Source organism: Centroberyx affinis, unplaced genomic scaffold, assembly GCF_046629955.1.
Source record: "Centroberyx affinis isolate AG114_WGS23_722 - 3 ecotype Tasmania unplaced genomic scaffold, CSIRO-AGI_Caff_v1 ptg004786l_1, whole genome shotgun sequence".
NCBI classification, from domain to species: Eukaryota; Metazoa; Chordata; class Actinopteri; order Beryciformes; family Berycidae; genus Centroberyx; species Centroberyx affinis.
The window spans coordinates 254,497-282,042 of NW_027282324.1; the positions used below are offsets into that span (position 1 = coordinate 254,497).

Genomic DNA, 27,546 nt, shown 5'->3' on the forward strand with positions numbered 1-27,546 from the left:
CTTAATTGCTGAGAGTACCCATGAACTATAGCGCTGTAATTCACACTGACAAATAGCTATGTACTGTGTATTAATGAGTGTTCACTGGCCATAATCTGTCTCATTAACCTCTCCATAAAGTGTACACTCACTTAATTAAAAATAAAAGCATCAGATATAAATGTATGCATGGACCTTAAGGAGTGTAAAGCATTTCAAATTATTGTATCCTTGGCTGTCTATGTCTTTATATCTGTCTGTCTTATTTAACTGGGTCTATATAGACACACTGACAGGACTGACAGGAATAAATACTTGAAATAATGTATTTCTGAGAGAACTGTCAACAATTAATGGTGAGCTGCTTATTTATTCTTTCTCTCTCTCTGTCTCTCTCTCTCTTTCTCCATCAAGGCCTGAGTGTTGTTTTAGTTCGTTCAAGCGTCTGGACTCCAAGGCTGCCACAGACAAGTTCCATCTAGACTTGGGCTTTCGCATGCTCAACTGTGGACGCACTGATCTCATTGGCCAAGCCATCGATCTGCTTGGGCCCGACGGGGTCAACAGCATGGACGACCAGGTACTGCAGGAGCCTGTGTCTTTACGTGTGTGTGTGTGTGTGTCTGCCATATGTGTTGTTTGGAGGCATACTGTAGCAATATGAATCATAAATAACATGCATAGATCATTCTCCAAAGCCCTGCCTCATGTATTTTTCTTCTCCTCTTCCATCCATCTCTCTCGCTCCCCTCTTTGCATCGTCAATCAGGGGATGACCCCTCTGATGTACGCCTGCTCAGCTGGAGATGAGGCCCTGGTCCAGATGTTGATCGATGCCGGGGCCAACCTTGACGTGGCGGTAAATACTGCTGTTACAATGCCAACAGATGGACAGCTTTGTTTGAATGTTGTGCATAAAGTACATTTCCACATCCACCCACAATGGATGCATCAGTTTTAAACCATTTGAATTCACAGAAGCAGTAATAGTGTGATTTTTTAGTAGTAGTGTGTATTGATGTACTGATGTGTCCTTTGTTGCCAGGTTCCACCCTGCTCCCCAAAGCACCCCTCTGTACACCCTGACAGTCGACACTGGGCGGCCCTCACCTTTGCTGTGCTGCATGGACACATCTCTGTGGTGCAGGTTTGTAAAAACACACACACCAACACACACGCACACCCTTAACGCGAATTATCCTGCAGCATAAATGCACAACGAATGCCGGTTGTGCAACATAACTACACAAAGTACTTCTGCAGTAGCTCGCTCTGGATGTAATGTTGAGCCTTGCAACAGTGCAATGACAAATGTGAGGTTAGAGGTCAGAGCCATAACCGAAATACAGTATGTCAAACATAGCACAATACAGCAGATGTTGTGTGTCAACCAGATATGTGTGTGTTTCTCCAGCTCCTATTGGATGCAGGGGCCAACGTGGAGGGAGCAGCAGTCCGCAACGGACAGGAGAGCACAGCAGACACTCCGTTACAGCTGGCCTCAGCAGCAGGTGGGTGGGCACACACACACTGAGTACAGCATAGGGCACAGCCGGTGTTACAATATTATTTACAGTAGGCATATGTTCCAATAAGCCTAACATTTATGGTTCCTAATTTCAAATGGACACAAAGCCTGTTGAATCAAAGGAAGAGATGAGTGAACGAGAGAACCGGTATAGTAACTTTCACTGAAACCACTAATAACAATTCTCACAATTATCAATCACAGTAACCGTACTGAGCTAACTTTCAGAAAGACCGCCAAGTAGCAAGAGATTGAGTTATGAAGGGGACATTGAAGGAAGGAATGAGGGAATGAGAGAGTTGGAGTGAAACAGAGATGAAGGGCGGACGAGGGGAGTGGAGTGCTGCCTGTGGTTGTTTAGAAGCCTCTGGGCAGCATTCCTCTGTGGGATCTTCTGAAAGCCACACATAGCTGTAGTAAAAGGGACACACTCCAACACACACACATGCTCCGCATAGCAGCTCGTGACAGTGTGTGAACGGTCTCCGACACAAGTGTGTTTGCATGTTTATGTTTGTGGATGTAAAATAAAGATGAGAATAAGATGAAACTTTATTGATTCCAGTGGGGAAATTGGGTCGCTGCAGCAGCAAAATAATAAGATACAGCGGGGGGAAAATACAAATAGAATATGAAGTAAGCAGTAAAAACACAAAAAAGTAATCAATGCTGCAGACAATTTAAACAAAAGTAGACTACTGGTGGGAAATAGGGACAAGGGGTATGGATTAATAACATGTATGGATGTACTGACTTTACATAGAATATTTTTTAGGGCTGATACAGCCCTTAAATGTGTTTAGGAGCTGTATCTGTTTGTTACTAACTGTATGCTCCTCCCAGGCAACTATGAGATGGTGAGTTTGCTCCTGGCTCGCGGCGCCGACCCCTTATCAAAGACCCATGATGGAAATGCCCTCACATCGTCCCTCTACGAAGACATGAACTGCTTCAGTCACGCTGCCGCACACGGACACAGGTACGTCTCCCGCAGTTTAACCCCAGCAGTTCTAAAAAAAAAAACAGAAAAAATCAACATGTTGACAACAGATGGTGCTGGAAGGCGCTGACGGATTGCCTGCTTTTAGCCTCTAAACCGCAGAGAGGGAGAAAGTGATTTAGAAATAACGCTAACCATATCAGCACTATATCACACTTGACCTAAGCCAACATCTGAAGCCGGTCTCTCTTTGAGTAGATCTCCCTGTACCATGCGGTGTAATGGAGGATCGTGAAAGTATGGGAGTATGAAAGACTAGGTCAAGGCCCCCCTCCATACAGAGTCCATCTGTCTCAGAACACCAACTGGTAGCGTAAAACACTCCACCTGTTCGCTGTGCATGTGTGTGTGTGAGTGTATATGTGTGAACAGGATGTAGACTCAACACTTCACATTCCAATGTGAGGGAGACAGATTATGTAATCAGAGAAGAGGGTACAGGGTCGCTGAAATGGGTATATGTATGTTTTTGCTTGGGCACACATAAATGTATAATATGTCTTTCTTTCTTTCTTTTTTTCATTCCACGTCTTCTTTCTTCCCCCCCTCTTCCTTGCCTCCTCCCATCCGTCCTGTCAGGAACGTGCTGAGGAAGCTACTGACTCAGCCCCAGCAGGTCAAAGAGGACGTCCTGTCTCTGGAGGAGATCTTAGCTGAGGGGGTGGAGGGTGAGGATGTCTGCCCTTTCCTCCCCCTCTCCCCGCTCGCCACCTCGTCCTCTGGTCCCGGGGCCCTGCCGGAGGGGGGGATACCCAGGCTGTGCAAGGCCAGGATGAAGGCTCTGCAGGAGGCCAGCTACTACAGCGCCGAGCACGGGTACCTGGACGTCACCATGGAGCTGCGAGCCTTGGGTAACTGTCAGATAGTGGAATAAAAAGAGCACCTGCTTACTTTTCATAACATGAATTTTAAAGACTAGTGCAGTGCCCGTTCGCTTGTTCATGCAAAGTTTATTAATATTGAACGTCCAAATCCGACACTGCATGTCCTTGGGTCCCCAGCAATACACCCGCCAAGTGTGAAGTAGATCAGACGAACGGTTCTCGAGATATGCAAAGGACACACACACACACACACACACACACACACACATACAGACAGAGATCCCTTGCTTTATAGTATGATGCTTTGGATATTGGGAGTAATGCGAAAAATCTCTGTCTTGTTTTTACTGCGTTTCTCTCTACATTACATTTCTTACTGTTGTAGTACAAACCGCGGCACGTATCCCTTCTTCCTAACCAGGTGTCCCATGGAAACTGCACGTGTGGCTGGAGTCTCTGCGCAGTGCCCAGCAGCAGTCCAGGGCCGGGGTCACCCTCTCCCTCCTCAGAGAGTTCACCACCATCAGAGAGGAAGACTACTGCCAGGAGTTGGTCTCCATAGGCCTGCCCCTCATGTTCAACATCTTACGCACCACCAAGGTACGATCACACTCAAGACTCCCACCTCATTGTGTCTGCTTGCCTCCCTCTTGATAACTTCATCATGAAGTGTAGCATTGCTATGAAAAAAATGAAATGAGTTGTATTTTTTGGTGGGATATAATGCTTCCCTCCTTCTTTCTTTCATTTTCTTTCAGAATGATGCCATTACCCAGCAGTTGGCAGCCATTTTCAGTCACTGTTTTGGCCCGGCGCCTCTTCCAGCCATCCCCGAGATGAAGGCTACTCTCTCAGCACAGCTGGGTAAGAAAAATTTGCCCTGCATGAAATGACATGGATTATGCATTTATATGAAAATAGCTCAGTTGCCCTTCAATAGCTCAGTTACTTTAGTGGAAGACTGCAATGACGTCATGCTGACATTTGTAGGCTGCTGTTTTAAATAATACTCAAAAGAGGTTGTGTAATGCTAACACTTGAAGGGCAGAGTTTGATTTGGATAGAGGAATATACCAAAAGCATGTGATCATTCGTGGTTAGAGTGACTTTCCTGTGGCTGGAAGGCTGCTGGCTCAATTCCTACAGCAGCCAGTTGTACAGTGATGTGCCCATCAACTACCATGTGTCCTGTCCAAGCACCCTGGAGCAAAAGACACAAGTCGGCTAAATGCTGACTTGTTGATGTGTTTTTCTACAGACCCTCACTTCCTGAATAACCAGGAGATGTCAGATGTGACGTTTGTGTTGGAGGGGAAACCATTCTACGGCCACAGAGTCCTGCTGATCACTGCTTCTGACAGGTGAGAGAGACTAGAATATGAATATGTAAGAAGATGTAATGTAATAAGGAGTCAGCGGTGATTTTCATAACGTACTGGAAGGGAAGTGACCATGATGTTTTCCCTCATCAGATTCAGGTCTCTACTGGCGTCTTCTGGACCAGACGGAAGCCCCAACAAGGAGGTTGAGATCAGCGACATCAAGTACAGCATTTTCCAGGTAATTCATTGATTTTCTATGAAAGCACATCTTTGTTTCCTCAGTATGACATGATGAAATAGGATTGGTAGAAAAATTGGTGATGACCTTATTGGATATCAAAAACACATACATTGTTGAGTCCTGCTACACTGAGTCCTGCTACCTACAGTAGTTGCTCCTGTTCTGTATTGGATGTCAAATGTGAACTTTCACCTCTCTCCAGATGATGATGTCATACCTGTACTGTGGAGGAACAGAGTCACTGAAGACCAATGTACCTGACCTGCTGGAGGTGAGAATAATGACTTTATACATAGATACACATAAGCAATTCTGTCTTTATAGCAGTAAAATATTAGTCTAGTATTATTAGTATAATATTATGTCTTCATAACTATGCAAATATTAGATTAGATGAAGCTTAAATGATCCTCAGGGAGAAATCAGGTTCTTGCAGCAGCAAAGAATGTGTGGTTTGCATTGGAATCTAATGAATGAGCGGGACAAGTGTGTACAGGAGAATTTGCTGCTTAGCCTTGGCTCTTCATGTATTACTGCTCACAGTAAAGACTTCTTGGATTTAAAATTATGCACTATTGCTGCTATGTGGCTATATGTACTGTTTCTTTTCAGAGGGGTTTTAATTACATGCCCACCCTGTGACCTTCTATGTGTTTGTGATCGTGATATAAGGCATTTGGCAGTGCTCCAGTGTTAACGTTTGGCTGTTTTCTCCTGTAGTTGTTGTCAGCTGCCAGTCTGTTCCAGCTGGGGGCGCTACAGAGACACTGTGAACACATCTGCTCCAAGCACATCAGCCTGGACACTGCAGTCAGCATCTACAAGACAGCCAAGGTACACACACACCACACACACTGTACTAATGTATGCACTGTGCAAATGAGTATAGGATGTTTCCATATATAGTAGAGCCCTGCTCTGCTGTATATCTCTCTGGAATAGAGGTCTTTCACAATAGGGAAATATTTATGTTAAAATATGGAAGATTTATGCATGCATTCTCCAAAACGTAATTTATTCAGTAATTACATGCATCAGGGAAATTCCAAGAACTGCACACAAGAATATACATTACGGTTTATTTTTGCATTGCTGCATGCAGTATTTTGATATTAGTTGATTCAGTTAAGTAAATCAAACAAACACAAGTCTAGTCAAGTGTGCCCTTATTGGTATAACAAAATACATTGCATGTACTGCCAAGATACTATTTTCATGACACCATACAGCTTTATTTTTGTGTCAAAAATGATAACCATTATATCTTCCTTTCCCATCCCAGGCTCACGGCTCGGTGGAGCTGAGCTCACTCTGCGAAGGTTACTTTCTGCAGCAGATGCCCGCTCTGCTGGAGAGAGAGGGCTTCAGGAGCCTACTGCTGGGCCCCCCCGGGGCCCGCCCAGGGGCCAACTCCACCTCGACTCTGGCCCACATCCGGGGAGACTCGCCTCTGGAGGAGCTGGAGGCCAGCCTGGCTCAGCGACTACGCTCTCTCCACGTCACCTCCCGAGTTTGAGGGCGACATGGGAGATGCTAAGGAGAGAAGACAGACATGAGTGGAAGGATGCGGTAGGAGCAGAAGTTTCAGCTTATCACTGATACAGGATCAGATCTTTTGAAGTGGCCTAAATGGTTCAAGGACAGGTTATTGTGTAGAAACATCTGATCCTACATCTGTGACAAGGAGCAACAACTTCTACTGTACATGGACACTGTAATGGACACAGAGCAGTGGATGGCTGCCACCTATCAGACTATGCTCCATGGACAAGTCAGTGTTTTATATCTGGTGCCTGAGCACTTCATCTCATTACTTATTGCAGTGTACAGTATGTGTATGAAGTAGAAGATTGGACGATGTGAGGCTTTTTCTCCAAGGCTCTGGAAGCTTGAATGGAGAGAGAAGCAACAGATGGATGCAGCAGGTGAGAACTCAGGTGAAGTGTAGAGCACTGCTGCCCTCTAATGGACAAAACCTGACATGATAAGTGATTACTGTCAAGGAGGATTGGGATCATTAGCACCCCCTTGGTTCTGAGTGAAGTGCTAGAAAGTGATGGAAGATTCAAGCATCTGTTTGAGGAATCAAGGGAGGCAGCCATGCTGGACTTTTGTCTATGTCCCATTCATGGTCATGATGAGACTGGGAGGGAGGAAGTGGACATGGGGCCTCCAGCATTGATGTAAGCTTTGGATTAACAAATGTACCCTCTTTTTATGTAATTGTTTGTTTTTATTTTCTATTTTTGAAAAACAAAATAAGTATGACAGGAGAAACAAAACACTTAGCAGAGTGGGATGGACATTTTCTATTTAAAGAGAAAAAAAAGATGTGAGAGTATTTAACAGGGTGTTCCCTTTTTATTGTGTTTTTAATCCAAGCAAATTATTAATATTATTGTTACAAAAAGTTACTTTTGTGTAGCTGTTGTTTTTCCAGGTTGTGTACATTCTAACAGTTAATTAAGCTTATATATGCTGAGGTTAAATGCTTCTACAAAGGTACAATAGCAGAATCCAACATGGGATTTAGACTACATGAATTCTGTTTTAATGCTGAATATTGTAATAAAGGTCCATGCCTGGTAAACACACAAAGTGGCCCTTGTCAATGTTGCTGGCCCAAATGTTTCAGGGTTATTCCAAATATCTAGTGCCATCTGCTGGTTTGGACTGGTATAGACTTACCTGAAATCCAGGATAACAAGTCACAGTTGCATGTGCACACATTTACAAGATGTCCAAGATGAACAAATAGCATTTGCAAAAACAAAACAAAAAAAATCTTAGCATTATTTAAACTATGATACTAGGGAGGCGGAGTCTCAGGACATGTTTATGTTTTCAGTAAGTTGCCAATCACACAAAAGTATAAAAATTTAACCATCAAATACTCTGAACTTTGTAGCACTCACTGTATTGTCCTATGTTGAAAACCCCACCCAAACTACTACACAAACAAACTACTATACTATTTGTCTCAAGCCTGCAGTCACCCACACATATACAGGCACAAGGAGGAAAAACACACACACACCATAACTGAATGAGTTTATTTGTTTCAGCACTGAAGATGCTCACAGTTATGTTATATGGGGATTACATCAGTCGGTTTTGTTCCTGCTCTGTAAAAAGGCCGCTCTGGGCCTCAGAATCATCGGATGTCCTTAGTGTTGCTAGCTTCCCAGTGTAGAAAATAGATAGGAGGGTGAACAATAGGGTATTGCTTTGTGTTTGTAGTACTGATATCCCCTCCCTGTGCTTCTGCTACCTAAAGATAGAGAGAGCCCAGACCTCCGAGCCTTCCAGAGAGAGGTACAGAGTAGAGGAAGCATCATTCAAAACTTTGTGCACAAGATAGAGGAGGAGGAGGAGGGGAAAGGGCAGCGGGAGCAAGGGAACAAGGAAAAATAAGGGTGTAAATAAAAAGCAGAGAGGGCGAAAGGTTGAGGGAGAGAGGGAGAATTTGAACGTAAAAAGGTAGTTTTGTGGAGAGAGAAGTGATGAAGGCTGAGAGGAGTGAGTTTTGTTATGGAACATTAACACTAAAGCCATGCAAAGAAAAGCTCATGTTTGACATGCACACAGCAATACAAGCTAAAAGCATAGAGCAGGAATCCCCAGCATGGTTGAGAAGACGATCAACCCCCATGGTTTGTCTGTCTATTTACAAAGAGAAGAAGTGGATCGGGATCTGTGGTATCCTTCTCCTCAGGCCTGGCCTACACGCACAATGATATGAAACTGACAAATATCAATAGAAGAGCATATTCCCTCTCCAAAAAGAGGCTAAGTCTACATTCTTAAATTACTGGTAAATCATTATTTTTTTCAACAGATACCACAAGTTCTCTTTCCCTCTCAGAAAGGTCAGGGAAGAGAGAATTTGTAACTCGTCAATGTTCACATAATTCTGTTAAAGTCAGACAAACAAAAAAAAACAAACAAAAAAAAATAAAACTTTTTTCTTCAAATGTTGCCCCATTTTACGAACACACAAGAGGGTAATAAATAACATTCAACTGACCTAACAGCTTCTTTCATATAAATAGCCAAGTTATAATAAATTAGGAAATCAAACAGTGAGATGAACAAACATGAATAAATAAGGACAAAATTACAAAAATATCCACAATTGCATTTAACACATTTGTTTTTTTTGTCATTGTTCCTCTGACTCCTACTGCTGGTAAGTGAGACTAAGAGAGAGGTATAAATGGAAAAACCAAAGACAAAGTGCTGCAGATAACAGGATGACAAACGGGAATGTTTGGATCATTAGGTCAATCAAACAAAGTCATACATGATCATGTAACAAAAATACAGGGAAGAATTTAAAAGAACAGCATGTGGCAGGCGCAGGTTTTCCAACCCGGCCCTATGGTATCTAAACATAGTGTCACAACTAGACATTTCATTGTTTTTTACATAAGAAATGATATCAGTCTGTACAACAGAATAGATCATTCATTTTAAATACCCACCCGCGTCCCTCCCCCCAACCCCATACTATTGTATCATTTCCCCTACTGCCCCCTACGCCCTGTTCTGCTCTCACCCCCGTCCTCTCTGAAATCACAATTCCAGTCCATTTGCAGCAATAGTATTGAGTCTAATAAAGTCAGTTAGTATTTTAAACCCAGTTCTTCACAAAGAAAGTACATTAAAAAGCAAACAATACAATCCAGCAAGCGTCCGCGTCGGCTGTTTGGGCTATCCACAAAACTCCTCCCCCTTCTCTCCTCCTCTGGATCAGTCAGTGTATCGGGTGTGTCCTTGTGTCTTTTTTTTTTTTTGTTCATGTTCTTGTTAATACATCCCAGAGTTTTTCTGTACATACTGTACCTGTGCATGTATGCATGTATTATGTCTTATGTGTGCGTTGTTTGTGTAGCTTATATGAGAATAGTGTTGTAAAATGCTTTGTTTGTAATTGCTGAATGCTCACGCAGGCGAGAAAAGAGGAAAGGGTAGGTTGGCTGGGGGACTGTGCGTTGTTGTTGCTGCTGATATGTCTTTGTGTGTGTGTGTGTGTGTGGGTATGAGTTGTGTGTGTATATGTGTGTGTGTGTGTGTTTTGATGAGGGAATACTAAAGGTATTTTCTTCTACTTCTAGTGATGGCTGCCAGAGGTGGAGAAGGGGCGCAGAGGGAGGTGAAGGTAGAAGTCTGCGTGAAGGGTCTGTTTCCATGGAAACCCCCCCTGCGCACCTCTAAAAGCAGTCCTCCGTCAACAAATGTCCGTCTCTCGGCACGCTCGGGGGGTGGAGGGGCGGTCGAGGGAGGGCGAACGGAGCGGGGAGCAGGAGGAGGGGCTTAATAGGTTTTCTGGATAATTCCTGGTATCAGAAACAAGTCAGGTCATCACACAGGTTAGCAGCAAGGGAGCAAAAACAGAGCCACAGGCGTACAGATGGGTGAGATACAGGGTGGTGATGATGGTGGACATTAAGGGGTAATGATGGGGAGAGTGGAGGGAGAGGAGTAAGTGTGTTTACTGTGTGGGTGTACGTGTGTGGGTGCAGTATGCTGTTTGTAAAATATCATTTTGATTCTCTTAATATATTTCTATCTATATAAAGTCATTTTTATACAAAAAAAAATGTCCATAGATGATTATGTACATCTAGCTATGTACAGATAGAATATTCTCTCTGTGCGGGGTGCCACTGGCAGATAGTGATACTGGATGGGTTTTAGCGCTGGCTTGACTACAGAGTGTCTCGCTCTAAGACTCCTCCTGTGTCCCCAAAGATGCCACCGACAGCTTGGCTCTGTCTCTGCCCGCAGCGGGGCATTTGGTGTCATTAGTTTCTGGCTCGTGCCTCCGGACGTGCATGGGCGAGGGGCAGTGCTTGGAGGGCGTGCCAGAGGGGTAGGGCACCTGTCCGTTCTTCTCGTCTGAAAAAAGTTGTTTAATTACGTCAAAGAAGTTACTCAATGGGCTGCCTAGGTACACAGACGGGAAGAAAAGAAGACAAAAGGGGAAAGAGAGAAGAAAGAGAGAGAGAGAGAGAGAACAAACAAAGTGATGAACAATGGGGTTCACAGGAGAGAGACGCGGCTACAGATAGACAGAGCGAGGCGGAGGCGAAAGGGAGGAGGAAGAGAAACGGATAGGTGAGGATGAGAGCTGCAGGAACAGTCAGGTCAGGACTATGTAATGTGTGAGCTCCCATAAAGCATGCATGTCTCAGCAAAACCAATGAGGATGGATAACGAAGTAGCCATTCAATCTACCACTGGCAATTATAGCAATTAGTGGGGCTGAGCGAAGGCATTAATCATACTCTACGCTTTTGTGAAAGTTTGATTCATTTGTGATCATAAGGAGCTCAGTAGTGTGAAGATAAAAGGATCAGCATTACATCTATAAACCTTAAGCGAAACTAAAGTAGAATACTTTTATATATAAACGGTGTAATCTGGAAAGATGTGGCGTGGCGTCTGTGTGGTTTGGTGCCCAAGTGGGTCTGGCCAGCCAGAAGCAGGACAGATGGTGGAGCAATGAGAGAGCTTGGAGCTCCGAGGTGAAGTTGCCCTTGAAGACTGATAAAGGATCAGTGTCCCTCCCCCCTTTGCCAAACTTAACCATTAGTGGAGTTATTGCAGAACTGATCAGCATTGAAGGGCAACTTGAACCTTGGCAAAGCTCAGAAGATGGAGGCTGTCTTCTGTGCTATGGTAACACAGTCATCTTTGAACTCAGTCTGCCTGGAGCAAAGAGATAACTTTTGATCAACACGTTGCTACACTTGAGTTCACTTCTACACTTCAGCTAATTGTAAAACTTGGCCGAAGATATCAAACACGGCAGGAGATTGCATCGCCATTGCGCCACTCTTTGAGGTGAAAAAAGCCCAACTCATCCTTGTCCCTATCTTCATGATTTCACCACCACAAGTCAAAACTGTGATAAGCTACAATAAAGTCATAAATACTGCCACAACTTGATGCAGTATTCTGGATAAAACAAGTGGATATGCTAAATAAAACAAGCTTATTTCTCCCTATCTGCTACTAAATACACTTAGAGTATGTGTGTGTGTGTGTGTGTGTGTGTGTGTGTGTACATACAGTATGCATGCAAATGATCTTCAGCTAAATACACACATTTTTTTCTATGGGGCCGTAATGGTCCCAGTGCTGCAGGGGGAGTAGTAAGGACACCAAACATGAGAAATGGAGCAAATAAAGAGCCAATGTTCTTTTTGTTAATAGTGCCCACACAGCACATCTCTGGGAACTATCTGTCACTAAAAGTACTGTTTCTAAATACTTGGCAGAACAACCATTTGTAGGATAGAGTCCAGTGGGCCAACAAATGAACAGCGACAACATCAGTAAAAACAGACAGGGGTGCAATACAGATGCACACAACACACACCGACTGGAATAGTACTTCAATAAGTACTGTTATCAGTACTTAGTGAAAAGCTGTTGGATAATGATTCTATCAAAATCTCTTTTATGGCTGGTTTGCTTTCAAAGGCCTCAATTCCAACTGTTGGCCTGATAATAAACATACACTGCCAGCCTGAAAACTGCCTGGAGTAGTCTAGAGATGGGGCAAGGGTTTCATCTGAGTGGGAATGTGTGTGTGTGTGTGTGTGTGTGTGTGTGTGTGCATGCGCGTGCTTGCATGCGCATGTGTGAATGTGCCACAGTCGGTTTCGACTCCTCCATTATCCAGCTGGATAATGGCTGCAGCCAACTTCTCCCTAATGTTCCCTCGTTCTTTCTTATGCATAAAGAATTCCACATTTACTCACTTCACTTCCAGCGAAATCAGTACATTCTGAATAATGTCAGGATACTCGTGAAACTTAATGATCTTGCTCGTCATAAAAACAGTGCAGTCCACTGTCCTCTAACTGAATGGCTCTTGCTGTCTTCCCCAGTCCCATCTCCTCTCTCCTCTACTTCCTTCCAACCCCCCTACATTTTTCCACCCCTCCATTGTCTCCCTAAGCTCTCCCAGGTATGCTGCTGTTATTGGTGATTAGAGGACATAATGACCAGACTTGATGAAGTCCTTTGTTTGCAACCCATTGGTATGCAAAGCCATGTCTATTCTTAATTACTGCCAGTGGCTTTGTTCACAGGCCCTGTGGTCAGGTAGCACTAAAGGTGCGTTAGAAGGCCATAGGAAAGGAAGGGGTGGGGTACAAACCCAGGATTTAGATTAACAATGCCTTTAATTATATGTTAGCACACAATGGCTTGTTTCAAGGTTAGTATAACAGTCTTTGATTATACAGGAAAGACATACATTCATTTAGAAACTTAAGATAATGTTACTTTTAGTAGTTCACAGCTACTAGTACCAAGCTAATTAACCTTGGCACTGTGACTGGCACTAACCTTTTGACAAAAACTCTGTTAGCTCTGATGGAAGGGAGATATAGCAACTTACAAATGGGAAACATTGAATTATTTATCAGTTGTAATATTCTCAATATGTTCTATTGTTGTAATTGCTCTGTATTTCTTCTATTCTTATCTACATCTTTCTCTCTGCTGCTGTAACGACCCACAAGGATCATTAAAATTTCATCTTATCAAATCAATTCTAATTTTGCTGTTAAGTCATCTACCCTTCCCTCAACCAGTCAATTAGCTCTACATTATAAAATAATCAGAAATAAGGAGTAGACTCACTGAGGCACAGCTATGATAACAGACTGTTAAATGTCATGACTGCTGTCATGATTGCAGATACTGAAATTGTTCACAAGCTGACACAAACCTCGATGACTGTCCATGATGCATGTTCTTTTCTAAGCAACAGTGAGAGAGTGATATTGCATATAACCCGCAGAATAGAGATAGCTCACACTTCCAACATATCCGAAGACTATAGTAACAAGCTCTCTGACAGTAAAATATCAGTTCTCTAACCTGACAGACTGAGTCAGCCATGAATGGGAGATGGGTTTAAACAGAGAGACAGCGAGAGAAAGAGACACACACACAGACACCAAGAGAGAGGGATGCGGATGGGATGAAATTTGGTACGTGAAAAGCTGATCTCACACTCATCCTGATAACAGCCTCTACATTTTACAGTCATAGTAGTTTTCGTAATTAAAACAGCATACTCCTTCCTAGTAAAAATGCTGCATTTCTTTTAATCTTACAATTCCAATAGTTTTTCTTTTTAATCAGCAGGTGGAGCTGTTGTCAAGAGGATGGCGAGTGAGATGCACACAAACAGAGCAATGATTCACAAGGAGGAACATGCTAAGAGGAGAAGGGGAGGAGGAGGAGGATGTCTATTTCTCTTTTCTTCTTTTTCTGTTCATTGTTCAGACTGTGTGTTGAGGGAAAAGAGGATGCAAACCCAGTGGGACAGAATAGGTTTAGGGACTCTGTATCAAATCCTGCGGCTCATGAGGAGAGGGAAGAAGGAATTGGACTAGGAGGTGCTAATCACGTCTTCGAGTTCAAAGGTGAAAGGTTGGACAGTGATTACGATTTGACCTGTTGGGCGACCTGTTCGCTCTGACGTCATTTGTCAGGAACAGTGTCTTCGGCGACAGGTTCTGTATCTACTCTTGTCTCTTCGGAGAGGGCGAGGGGCAGCGACACGGGCCCCAAGAAAAGCAGGGGGGAGGGGGTCTTATTGCACAGGCATACAGAGAGAAAGACAGAGAGCAAGAGAGAGAGAGAGACAGAGAGATTGTCAGGTGTGGTGTGGCTGCGCAGTGCATTGTGGGAGTGCGTTGTGGTGCACCGGTGTTGCCATGGTGACAAGCTGTGCTGCTGATCAGTCTTGGAAGTAGAAGTTGCCCCAAAGCACAGATCAAGAATCAGCTTGCCCCTACCTCTACTCTAAATCTCCACCGCCAGGGCAACAAAACAAACATCTGAACCTGGAGCCGGTGCTTGAGAGCAACTCCTACCCTTCTTGGCAGCGAGGCGCATGCAGAGGAAGCCGTTTCAGGGAGCGGAGAGGGCTCAGGGATTTCAAGCACGGGTAAGGAGAGGGAGGATTTAGCTCAGCTTCAGCAGTGAAAGAGGTGTTTGAGGGGTGTGGGGGGTGGGGGGTGGGGGGTGGATGAGCGGTGAGGGGCAAGGGTGAGAGGTTTTTGGAAAATATGGAGGTGGTGGTGGTGGTATGGGGGGAGGGGAGAAGGGGAGGGGGGGGTCTTACTCACCAGATAGCTGCTGGACCCCAGGCTGGTCATGTGTGCTTAACAACTGGCTCTGAATCGTCTCCACCACTCGCTTGAAGCGCCGGCTGGGTCCTATACGCAAACACAGACGTGTGCGGAAAAAAACACACACAAATGACAGAGAAAAATCGGCATGATTAGTGGCATCCGGGAGGACGGAGGATGGCAGAAGAGTACGCAGAGAATACGTAGATGGAAGAATCAAGAAGAGAAGAAGAGTAGAAGCGAGGAGAGGGGAGGACAGGGAAGGGAGGACAGAAAAGTGACGAGAGGGAATGGAGAGAAGGCGGGAGATGATAAATGGAGGCCAGAGAGGAATGCTACTGAGGGCTCCTGCTGAGCACCTGCCGTGTATATGGTCAGTGATATCAAAAAAACAGCAGGCTCCAAACATCCTGCTATTATACCCCATTCAGCTCCAATGTGTCCCCACATGTGGGTGTGGCACTGTGTGTGTGTGACAGAGAGAGAGAGAGAGAGAGAGAGAGAGAGAGACAGACAGAGAGAGAGCATGCATGTGTTTCTGTGTGTGTGCATGCGTGCGTTCATGTGTTTGCATAATGTGAGACTCTGGGTGTGTGTGTGTCCTCACCTGAGAGCAGGGTGAAGGTGACAGAGTAGATGCCGTTCTCCTTGGTGGCGGCTGTGCTCTCTGTGTAGGTGATGTCCACCTGGAATTTGACCGGCTTCTGGAAGACAGTAGGGCCGGCTGTGGACTTGTACTCTGCCCGGAAACTGGTCTGAGAGATCACGCTGTGGCTGAGGCTGGGGATCTGGGAGGAAAAAAAAAACAAGAGAAATGAAGGAGTCAGTAAAGGTGAAAGGGACGAAGAGACAGCGATAGGGATAAAAATAGATAGTAAAAAGAGGTGCGTAAGGGGATTAAACATAGGGAGCGTTGATGTTTAATTTTTCTCCCACACCTTGCAAATGACAAGGTGAATAAACCCTCATTAAAATACCCTCCATACCACGGAGCACAGATGAAACTCTAAGGAGATTAATGCCTCAGGGAGTAGCCATGCGTGCCAGGGAGACTTAAGCTAATGTAATCTTGAGTCATCCAACAACATCCCACTCTCCCACCCCAAAATGAATTTGTATGCCCAATGAACAGGTGAGGTCTGCAATTGTCACGTTTCGCCAAAGTGCTGGAGAGGGTTTGACATTCCATTAATGTGAGTGTGCTGAGAGGTATAATTCCACTGATTCAGGTGCCAATCTCCTGTCTGGAATACCAGCTAGTATAACCTAGAGGAGAAAATAGCTACCTCCAGGGATGGGGAAACAGATTTGACATTGACCTGCAGTGGCAGAGTTTGCATTTACTTAGACTTTGTTAAATCTAACTGGGGTGAGGATAGGTTCTGTTCAATTATGTACGCTGAATATCAACTACCACTGTTGAATGTCTGTTGCTACAGATGCTGCAGCGCTCAGCGAGAAACCCTGATGTTGCCTGCACCCCGTACACGTTTGTACATCCATAGTATTATAAAACACACGCACACGTACACACACACATAAACCAATACAATCTATTTCTCTCTCTATTTCTTGCTCTACACACCTAAGCGTACACATTTGCACAAACATACACATACGCACATGCTCAATACAAGGTATTCAGGGCAAAGCATCTATATGCTAATGATCAGTGCTCTGTGTTGATTTTCTATTGACCTCAAGTGAGAGCTGCAGTCAGAGGGAAAATAGAAGAGCTGAACACAAGCAGTTTACTGAATGGCTACATAAATCAGAAGCATGTTAGCAAACACTCAGAGAGAGCTTGCCTCGCGGCAAAGCCAATCACCACTTCTGTATTAGGCAAAGTCCTGCATCAGGCAGCAGGTACAAGGGCAATACTGCTGCATACGCACATAACCAGATATAGAGAGAACAGTAGGGACACAGGGGGCGGGGGACACATGCGGATGAGGGGCAGGGGGGAGTAGAGGAGGGGAAAAAGAAAGGAATTAAGTGTGAAAGTGTACGTACGGAGAGAAAGGCATGAACGATGTCTGCCTTGATGGAGCTGAGAGGCTTGTCTTTGATGACAATGAAGATCTGCTCCTCTTTTTCCAGGTTGATGAAGTTACCAAACCAGGATTTTTTGGCAAGTCTGTGGGGAAAGACAGGAAAAATATGGATGGTCAACTATAAGTTTACATTGTTTACTCATCCATCAATCCATCCATCGAGCCATCCATCCATCTATCCATTCGTCCATTTCTCTCTCCTTCCAGGTGTGATTTATGGTGCATTAGCAGATGGAGGCAAACTTTGCTGCTATGCAGAAAGATGTAACGTGGGTGAAATGCAGAGAGAGAGATAGAGAGAGGAGCGAGAGAAGAAGACAGAGAGAGATGGAAAACTGCTATTGGAAAATGGAAAAGAGCAAACGGACAATGGCCCGAGGGAAATGAGCCAAAACTGTGGAGGGGAGAAAAGTTTCCTGACATTTCACCTTCTGTGCCACCGGGTGTCGTTAAGTGTGTTTATACATGTGTGTGTGTGTGTGTGTGTGTGTGTGTGTGAGAGAGAGAGAGAGAGCGAGAGAGCGAGAGAGAGAGAGAGAGAGAGAGAGAGATAATTGAGCTTCTCTGTGAACAGAACTGTACGTCCAGAAGGGGCAGAGAAAGATGAATTCACTACTGGCCCCGGCCCAGGTGTACCTGCACCCACTAACAAGCCATATGGCCTTCTGTTTAAATTCCTGGCATATTAATATTTCATTTAATATTCTTAAAATTCTGGATAATTTTCCAAGACCGCAAAACTTCAGGAAAGAAACGACTCTGAAATAAGCTCTTTCCCTGGCTTTCCCCTTTGAAAAGACAGACTTACATAGTTCTATCTGTCAACTTGCAACCAGTTGATGTCTGCTGAGACGTTCAGGCCATTGTTCTGTGGCAAGAAGCTGGTTATGGCTGGTGTGTGACTGTACGCCTGTACTCCAAGCCCATCTGCATCTAACAGGGGGCCTTTTCATATCCAATTCTCCAACCCTTCCCAGCCAGGATGTCCTTCCCAACCAGGTGGAAATGGCCAAGCCAGCCAGTCAGCCAACCAACCGCATAGGCATATCTAGGCCAGCCGTGAGCTATCAGGCCCCTGGGAGCTCTGCAACATCAACCAGCCTACCTTCCCTTCCTTGTAACTAGCCTATACTGATTCTTGCTACAGCCTTGTTTCTCCAAACCACACCAGACCTGAGGTTACTTGAACTCACCAGGCTGGAACTAACATAATCAAACATTCATGGGCGCGATGCTTTCCAAAATATCACGCGATCACGAGTGTGCCTGTTTGACCGACTGACTGACTAGATAGGGACCTGAGAGGTTCTGCACTTGGAGTGAGCATACAGTAGATTCATTTGATACTTAAGAGAAGTAGGTTAAGAAAGTACAGTATCCACTCACTCTGGGGAAGACTCTGGTGTGAGACTGGACATCTCCTCTTGTGTGGGAACTGTGAAGAAGCAGGGTCAAAGGTCAGACACAGGTCAAAGACTCAGAGAATGAGCAGAAACACACTGGTGGGTATGATACGTATTTTTTGGGGGAGGTGAAAAGAACAGATACTACTCACTACATTTTACATGACATGCCAGATTATCAGTTGTTTATCAAAAATAGTTTATGGCGACAGCAATGGGAGCATCCTGTCTCTTGTTGCAGTACCTTGGAGTTTCCTGCGGTGGAAGCGTGGCGAGCCCAGGAAGCTGTTCTTAATGGAGTTGAGGCGCGTCCTCCAGGGCATGCCTCCGATGGAGGGGCTGGGGGGCGGTGTGGGGGTGGGGGTCCCGGCCGGGCTCTCCTTGGGTGTGTGCACCGGAGTGCCCTTGGGGGTGGGGAGGGGGCTGCCTCGAGGGGAGGGGTGAGGGGTAACCTGTATGAGGGGGATAGATTTGGGCGGGTGGTCAGTGACCGAAGAAGGCGCCACGGGGTGGAAGTGGTGCAGCCGGATGGGCGACAGGGGCACCGCCGGGCTGAAGGGCACAGAGAGCTGGGGGTTGGCGGCGAAGTGGTGGCGCCGTACCTGGGGGCTGGCCGGGAGGGGCGCACTGAGGGCGGAGGACGGGGAGGACGGGGAGGTGGGGGTGGGGGGCACAGAGGCAGACGGCGGCTGCGAGGGGAGCTGGCAGGGAGCGGAGGGCTCCGATTTGGCCACGGCTGAGGGATCCGTGTTGCTGTCGGGGAGCGGGTTGGAGCGTGTGGCCTGCAGGGGCTTGGGGGCGACTTTGGGCTTGGCGGGGAGAGTCTGGGTCTTGTTGAGAGCTGCCGGGAGAGGCTCACTGTTGGGAGTGAGCGAGTTGGGGGTGGAGATACGGGGGCCTGTGCGGTTGGGAAGGGGCTCGGGGGACGGACAGGGGCTGGTGTTAGGGGACTGTATAATGTCCGGGGACTGAGGCGGTATGCAGAACTTTCTGACAGGCTGGAGTTAGGGGACACAGTATGAGGACAACATTACAGCAACAGCCAAAGCAGGTGGAGGAGGGAATGAAAACAAAGACAAGCACATGGGGACACACGCACACACACACACACACACACACACACACACACACAAATACACACACATGCACACACATATGCACCCACACACACACACACACAAGTAGAGTGAAAGTGTGTGGCAGAACAAACAACCACAAAGCCAGAAGTAGAGGCAGCCAAGGAACACAGAGGCAGGTGAGAAGCGTACACACACACACAGGAGAGAAGGAGGCATTGCAAAAAAGAAAGAAAACAAAACAAAAGAAGAAAAAAATACATGCAGTTAGACCACTTGGTGAGTCAAGTCAAAAGACAACCAGACAAAAGTTAGATGAGAACCAAAAAAAGAACAGCAAGCATTGCACACAATAAAAAAAAACAGTTAACAAAAATGACATAAAATGATGGACTCCACTAAAACATAAAAGGTTGTGCTAGCAGAGAACAAAGCAGGCAGACACAGATAGGCAGGTGTGAGAGACATTAGGCCAGCTGTGAAGACGGGGGGGGGGGGCAAGAGGGACGATGTTATGATATCTCTGCTGCGAAATGTCCTGTGTGTATGGGGGCCCTGCTTGCCTGATGATGTTATAAAGCCAGAGAGACAACAGTAATGTGTTTTGTTTGTAAAGGTAAAATTGCAGTTCCAACGTTAAACTGACAACTGACTGATGAAACTGGATGTACTTTTTACCGTCTTTTCATTTTGGAAGATCACCCACACTATTCAAGACCTCCTTGGAAGCACCTCCCCTTCCACCAAACACAAATCTGAGCGAATAACTCCACATGGAATCACTTGGTGAGAGCACAATCCAGGCTTTGGGTAGGTTTGAGAAATCAATTTCCCTTTCAGATCAGGCTGAGAGAACCTGTGTGGCGTGAGGAGCTCGTCTTAGGATCCCGGCTAATCTCGAGCCTTCTCAAATTAGTCAGCTGGAAAAGTTTACTACAAGCTCCCCTGCTCTAAGCAGGAAAAGTGGGATTTTCTGAAGCATTCCCTGAGCTGGATTTCCACGGAGCTCAGGCCACAGAAAGAGAGAAAGGGATAATAAGCGGAGAGGATAGAGAGAAGGGGCTTTGAGAGAGGAGAAAGTTTGCTGTGGTGATGTTATGTCCTCTGTGTGTGCCCATCAGTATGTTTTGCTTGGGGCTAAAAGAACTATCCAAACTATACAGACACAATAACGCCTCATGCAAAGCCTACTCTAGCACCGGATATGAACAGCAAGCTGGCTTATCACAGTGGATCCTGAAAATACAAAGATAAATCTGAACTCCGGATTAAAACTTAAGGGGCTGATAAAGATCCTATATCTCAGACTAATAATACAGTGGAACAGCAGAACAATATTGCATTTGCAGAGAGCGATACAGTGATATTGCTTTCGCTGTGCGCTCATGGTGTATTTGTTGTGCTTTGTTAAAGGTCAGCAGCCCCCACAATATAGGCGTAGTGATTGCATTTATTTTCTCTTGATGACATAAACTGAAACACCAATAAGGTGGGGTCAGCAGCAGTCGGATGGGTGTCCTGTGTTATGCCTGGAGGTAAAACACTAGGGTCCTGAGAAGTGGGTCAAGAGGATAAGAGTGTGTTTGAGTGTGTGTGTGTATATGTGTGAGGGGGGTACGGAGTGCCATGACTTACCCGTGGGCTGCTGAGGGGGCTGGTAGAGAGGCCAGAGGAGGCTCCACTAATAGACCGCGACCTGTGGCACATGCACACGCCCATGCACACACACACACACACACACACACACACACACACGCACACATAGAGGCAGAAGTAGCTTGTGAGATCAACATACATATGCTTTACATGTTTCAGTGAACACAGGTAGAGGTGAGAAGTGGGAGGTTACACGTTAAGCATGATTAGAAAGCGCTATAGCATATGGCAGCATCACACCAAGCACATGGGTTACTATCAAGTCCCCTGCAAACACAACACCTACTCACACAAAGAAGGTCAGAAGACTAGGATACACAGCAACAGCGCTGACTGGACAGCAGACATTACCAGCATTGACTCCAACCAATTAGGACTCAAACTCTTCGGTTTCAAATATGTTGATTTGACTGCAGATTCGCCTGGAAATCTATACGCTACTTTCCACAGATTAGCATTCAAATTAGCATTCAGTCTGTCTATAGTTTGCTAATAAATGAAACATGTTGACTTTTTAGGCCTTTTCACTGGATCAGTGGCAAATATCTTGAGGGTGGAAATGAAGTGGGACATTTGGCTGAGTGCCATTTGTCATGTTTTTCTTTTCCCACAGACGGCGTCAATAACCCCTACGAGCAGAGCCGTGCTCAGAAATGAACAATCACAGGACAATCTGTCTCCATCAAGCGCGCACGCACACATGCACACACACACACACACACACAAACACACACACACACACACACACACACACATACACACACAAACAAACACAAACACAGCGCCTGTCAACACTCGGAAACACCAGCTGCTCACTTACTGTCACAACACTGTTCCTCTTTGTCATTCAATCTAATATCACCCCCTCCCTCTCTCCTGCTCTTTCTCTCTCCGTTGCACCGTCGATGCGTTTGTTAACATATGGCCGACCTTTCTATAAATAGATATAGAAAGATGAGGACTATCATACAGACAGAGGGCCAAGTGCAAAGGCCTTGTTTAGTGTTTTTGACTTACTTACTGTTGGAGAGGAGGACCTCAACCCCAATCAGTGTGACCTCGGCACAAATGGGAGGGAGTGGAGGAATGAAGGAGGGTGGGGAGGGATGGAGGAATGAAGGAGGGTAGGGAGGGATGGAGGAATGAAGGAGGGTAGGGAGGGATGGAGGAATGAAGGAGGGTAGGGAGCGATGTGGGAATAAGGGAGGGATGGAAGAATTGAGACTGATGCTCAATCCGGATGCCGGAGCAGTCCCACAGGACCATATCGCTCCACTGAGAAACATCCATACATGGACACATGGAAACATCGCTCCAAATACACCAGTTACAGCTATCTGCCATAGATATGATGGTGGTACTGTCAAAACAATGAGCCTGGGTCAGGGCCTGTATGTATAAAAGCTTCTAATAGTGGAAACACTGATCTGGGCTCAGTCATCTGCCTCCCCCCTGACCTTTTCATTCACAATGACCTAAAAGAGGAAGTTATACTAGAGCAGCAATCCTACTCTACACACACACAGAACACTGTTGACTAAAATAGAAGAGAAGTGAAGCAGCCCTAACAGCTATCATGAGAGGGAGAGAAAAAAATAGAAACACCCACTCTTTTGCTATTTCTGTATTTCACTCACTGTCTCTGGGTGTATGTGCATGTATTTATTGCGCACACACTCATGCACACGAGGAGGCGTTGTTGAGACCTTGCTGGCTAGGATTCCTTATTTCAGAGAGCAGCTGACCAGACAGTTGCTATCATTTACATTTCAGTCCTACGGTCCGCTGAGAGATGCCCACAGTTGCTCACTGCAGCGCCTGTGCATACATAGCCAATTGCACTTCATCTGAACATGGCCAAAACACAGTGTCCTCAGGCCATTACAAGCATATTGTTACAGGCACTCTGCATCTGTTAGTGTTGGACCAGGAGTTCTATAAAGCTAATGTTACAGATGGTTATGCTGTACAGTAATGGGCTGTCAGAGGCTCAGCTCCGCTTCGGAGGAACGATGAATTATTGTTGACGAGTGTTTTATTTATAGTGAACAGCACACACAACTAGCCAATCATTTGTCATCTATCAAATGGAAACAAAGAGGCCACGTTAGGAAACCGAGGAGGAGAGGAGAAACTGGAGCCAGCTAGCCTTTGTGTGTGTGTGTGTGTGTGTGTGTTGGTGCCTGTGCATATTTGCTTGAATGTGCAGTGGCAAGTGCATGTGTTTATGTGTGTTTGCGTGTGTGTTGTTGTCTGTGTTTGTCTAGTCTGCTTTAATCTATGTGTGCTTGTACACGTGCATGTGTGTGTGCATGTGCGTGTGTGTGTGTGTGTGTGTGTGTGCATGTGTGTGTGTGTGTGTGTGTGTGCGTGTGTGTGTGCTAGCCATTCTAGTCTTTCTATTATTCATTAGTCCTTGAGTTAACTTTTCCCATAAGCCTATTTTGGAATGGGCCCCATGTCCTCAGTGTGTGACCAATGGCTGTGTCTGAGGCCCATCCAAGGCACCCGTGGGGGTCTAATACTGGGCCGTGGGGGATGGAACAAGTACAAGACGTTTTGGGATGAGGGCATGGACTAACATAAAACGAAACAGAAACCAAATGACATGGATGGTGCCTGGAGTCAACACTAGCCAAAGCCAAAACACAATGCCGCTCTTTGATAGCATGATTTAAGGGAAGTAGAAAAAGTTAAATTTTTCCTTTCCCCCTCCTCCTCTCCACTGACTCTGTCCTGCCAATCGAGTTACTCTACACGGAGAAGATCTTCATATAAATCAACATGCAGTTTAAAATAATTTCCTTTCTTGAACTCCCTGAGGACTCTGTGCATTAATATTCACAGCTCAGCCCCTCAAATTCCTAAATGCATGAAGATCCCTACAGTTTCTGCTGTGGAGATCAATGTTAAAGGTGCTTTATTTGTGCTCATTTGAGCCTCTTAAATAAATCAGAGTCAATAATTAGCATCAAAGTCTGACTTATTAAGACCACTCCGACTCAAAACCCAACCCGTGGAAACAGCGTGAAGCAACTAGAGCAGAACTGTAAAAAGAAAATCAATTGATATTCTCTTCTTCGCACTGCAGCACTTTTCCATATTTCATTTACATATCATTAACCTCCCTTCATTTCTCCTGGCACGTTGTTAAGATTTAGAATTAAATCTGTGGTATTTTTTTTTGCGCTTTGAGTTTAGCTTTAAATGTCTTTTCAGACACTTTTGGGTATATGAAGAATGAAATAGGCATTCATGTGACGATAGCTCCATGTGTGTATCTGCATAACACAGCTACTGCGGCATTTATCCCAAATCTATTCAATTATACTTCACAGGAGCAGTCAAATCACCAGCCAACTGATGAAAATGCAGGCTGGGCGGTTGTTAGTGTTGTGGCCACCTCTGCAAGACGTGTGAGGCAAAATGCTGGATAGGGATTGAGGTTCAGGCAGTGGTGTTGTGTAATTTCAGATAAAGTCTTTTCCTCTCTCTTCCAACATTCGTGCTAGTGGAGATGTATCCTGTCAAAATACATGTTTCAAAGTCAGTTCTCTTTCTGACACCCTCTGATCTGAAGTTCTGTGAATCTTCTGTGCTGTCGACAAAAGTTTGCTGTCGGGGAGAGATAAGGTTAGGTTCAGAGAAAACTCAAATCTTTGGACATTATTCTCCTACGTATGTGCATTTCCAATGTGCATCTCCACTCTATACGCGCACACACACACACACACACACACACACACACATACACACAAGCACGCACATGATCAAACAAGGCTTACACAAGGACATGATAAAAGGCAAGAAAAGTTCAAAAACACAGAAAAAGTCCAGATTCACAGAGACGTTGTTACTAACATCTTTCTCCCCACTGACCCGCGAGAGAGCTATGGATTGCAGTGGGGAAAAAGATGTATGGCGTGCGAGAGATCTGATTTGATTTGGAGATGGAGGGCTGCGGTATAGAACTCCCCCACCTCCAATCCACCACCAGCTGATAAGAAGCCAGACAGAGAAAAACTAGCGGCATTTCCACATTAGCATAGCAATTCCAAACTAACGGGGGGGAGGGGGGGAGGGGGGGTTCGGGACTGAAGGTCAGTTGCACACAAGGGACACCAAGAGAGGGAGAGAGAGAGGGGGAGAGAGAGAGAGAGAGAGGCATGAAATGAAAGGGTAGGGGAGGAGCCCCTGAAAGAGATTGGGGTGGAGGGGTAAGAACAAACACTGATTTAAAGTGGCACAGAGGAAAGATGCAGGGGAGCTTTTCGCCGACTGTGGCCGCTGAAATATAGAGTTCAGAGACAAACCTCTTCCGTATGCTACTGCCATGGAGCCAGATAGGCCCTCTTATTGAGATTTATATGAGAGGACATAAAGGTCCCATTTTAAATCTAAGTTCAAAGCATTCATTTCAGCACCCTTTATGTGGTACGCCATTCAATTGTGTGTGATATATGAACCCGTGTTGACTCTGTTTATGAAGCTATTATCAACGCTCAATAAAGGCATTATAAATGGGCCTATTTTGTGATTCTGGGCTGGACTGTAACAGATGAGTCACAGTGGAGGGCAGGAGGAGGCAGCTTCTAAACCAACGCAACCTTTCAATAAAGAAGAGATAAGACTTGGATCGCCTGAAGGGATGAGGGAGCGGCGAAGAGGCGATGAAACACAAGAAGAAGATGAATCTTAAACTGAAATTCAGAGGCACAAGAGGACTGAAGGAATTAAGCAGGAGTGTTAAGAGGTGGGAGCTCTTGAAATGGATTTAAAGGCTTCTGAAGTGGCTTCCCCCAGTGAAATGTCGTCCAAGGAAGTGGAAAATAAATTCTTGAAATTTGCGTTGTTGGCAGACTACTAGGGTGAACAGTTGAATGATGAATAAATTTGACATTTGGATGAATATTCAACTTTATAACTATATAGTTTTATCAATATATATGCCCGCTGCCTCTGCATTTATGTCATATACCTATGAAAGCTTTTCCCAGCACTCTGCCAATCTGCCTATCATTAGGCAGATCAGGTTATCACCCCCTCAGATTCAATCTTCCCTGCTGTCACAAATGTCACTGGCTCTGAGCGGAAATGTGTGGTGTGATGATATATTGGTTTTTGAAATAAGATGAGGAAATAGATTTTAAATCAATCCACTGTGCCTTCTGGGGGTGTGGTTTTGGCTTGACTCGGAGATTTTAAAATAGAGAAATGTTCTGCGCCAGAGAAAGTGGGGCACAGTGTGAGAGAAACTGATTATCAATGCATTCAGATTATGAAAAAAAAAAAAAAGATAATTGAGCTAACTCTGGAAAAGGGGAGTTGCAGATATTAAGACTCTGAAATGCAAATGTGCAATATTCTTCAGTTTGAAAATTAAGATAATTAAGAGAGTTAAGAGTTAAGTTAAACTTTAGGAATTGCCATTCTAACTGTGGCAAAATAGTGCAAGCATTAGTTGCATGGGATGAAACTGTTTTTTTGTGAAGCCTCCACATGCTGCATGTCACTGTCTAAACAAAGCGCTCTCTCTACGAAAAGCACCGCTGCATCTTTTCCTCTGCCACCTCGCTGCATGGTGGCGAGAGAGGGAGCGGGGGGGGGGGTGGGGGGGCGGGGGGCGGAGTGAGTGGGAAGTGAATACCTTTCTTCTTTGCTGCATTTTGCATTGGCCTCAGGAATATCCAAGCTTTTACTGTACACTGATTTACTACAGTGAGACAGGAGACAAAGCAAGCAGAGTCAGTCTCTGTGTGTTTATGTCTGTCCACACTGTAGCCTGCAGAGACCAGAGCCAGGCTCACTGTCTGACCTGCTGGAAAACCTGCTGCGAGATCCTCAGCACACACACACACACACACAACGCACACACACACACACACACACACACACACACACAAAGCTATGGCTGTCTCTATTTGCTCATTTGATAATTTTGTTGATCTCTTATTTCAAACCAGTGCTGTTTCACTTCTACATGAACATGCGTACCTCTGTCCGTGCTGCGTCATGTCGATGGCCCTCCTGGCCGGTACAGGCGAGCCTCCGTCTGTGACACTGAGGACCTCCATGGACTTCCTCTCTGGTCTCCTCTTGCCGTGACGGTTCAACATGGGAGAGTCCACCCGCTTCCTGGGAGGGTCTGATGTGGGGAATGGGCAGACAGATGAATCAACCCAATAAACCTAGCGTTTTTTGTCTGTTTCTATGTGCTTAACTTCTGCCTGTATTGTGTGTAATTTGGAGTGTTTGCGTGATCTTTACCGCTGATCACACTGACATTTAAACTGATATTGA

The 27,546-nt window shown here is 45.3% G+C and overlaps 2 protein-coding genes across 4 annotated transcripts in view; one reads left to right on the plus strand and one right to left on the minus strand.

Moving 5' to 3' along the window:
* Positions 1–7,474, plus strand: part of abtb2b (ankyrin repeat and BTB (POZ) domain containing 2b) — a 48,988-nt gene extending 41,514 nt beyond the window's left edge. For all 3 annotated transcript variants that reach the window (XM_071545160.1, XM_071545161.1, XM_071545159.1), the window contains 13 exons: positions 394–559; positions 749–838; positions 1,025–1,126; positions 1,394–1,490; positions 2,351–2,486; positions 3,087–3,358; positions 3,753–3,931; positions 4,090–4,195; positions 4,590–4,692; positions 4,804–4,891; positions 5,097–5,165; positions 5,615–5,728; positions 6,177–7,474. In XM_071545160.1, coding sequence (XP_071401261.1) covers positions 394–559; positions 749–838; positions 1,025–1,126; positions 1,394–1,490; positions 2,351–2,486; positions 3,087–3,358; positions 3,753–3,931; positions 4,090–4,195; positions 4,590–4,692; positions 4,804–4,891; positions 5,097–5,165; positions 5,615–5,728; positions 6,177–6,410 — 1,756 coding nt within the window. In that variant the 3' untranslated portion in view covers positions 6,411–7,474. The remainder of the gene's footprint in view (positions 1–393; positions 560–748; positions 839–1,024; positions 1,127–1,393; positions 1,491–2,350; positions 2,487–3,086; positions 3,359–3,752; positions 3,932–4,089; positions 4,196–4,589; positions 4,693–4,803; positions 4,892–5,096; positions 5,166–5,614; positions 5,729–6,176) is intronic.
* A 3,148-nt stretch (positions 7,475–10,622) lies between these two features.
* brsk2a (BR serine/threonine kinase 2a) overlaps positions 10,623–27,546 on the minus strand; it is a 69,688-nt gene continuing 52,764 nt past the window's right edge. The window contains exons 13-22 of the mRNA XM_071545164.1: positions 27,241–27,391; positions 26,894–26,959; positions 21,226–21,286; positions 19,199–19,512; positions 18,759–19,141; positions 18,498–18,546; positions 17,071–17,194; positions 15,665–15,845; positions 15,055–15,144; positions 10,623–10,843 (exon numbers count right to left, since the gene is read on the minus strand). Of these exons, the coding sequence (XP_071401265.1) occupies positions 10,623–10,843; positions 15,055–15,144; positions 15,665–15,845; positions 17,071–17,194; positions 18,498–18,546; positions 18,759–19,141; positions 19,199–19,512; positions 21,226–21,286; positions 26,894–26,959; positions 27,241–27,391 (1,640 nt within the window). The remainder of the gene's footprint in view (positions 10,844–15,054; positions 15,145–15,664; positions 15,846–17,070; positions 17,195–18,497; positions 18,547–18,758; positions 19,142–19,198; positions 19,513–21,225; positions 21,287–26,893; positions 26,960–27,240; positions 27,392–27,546) is intronic.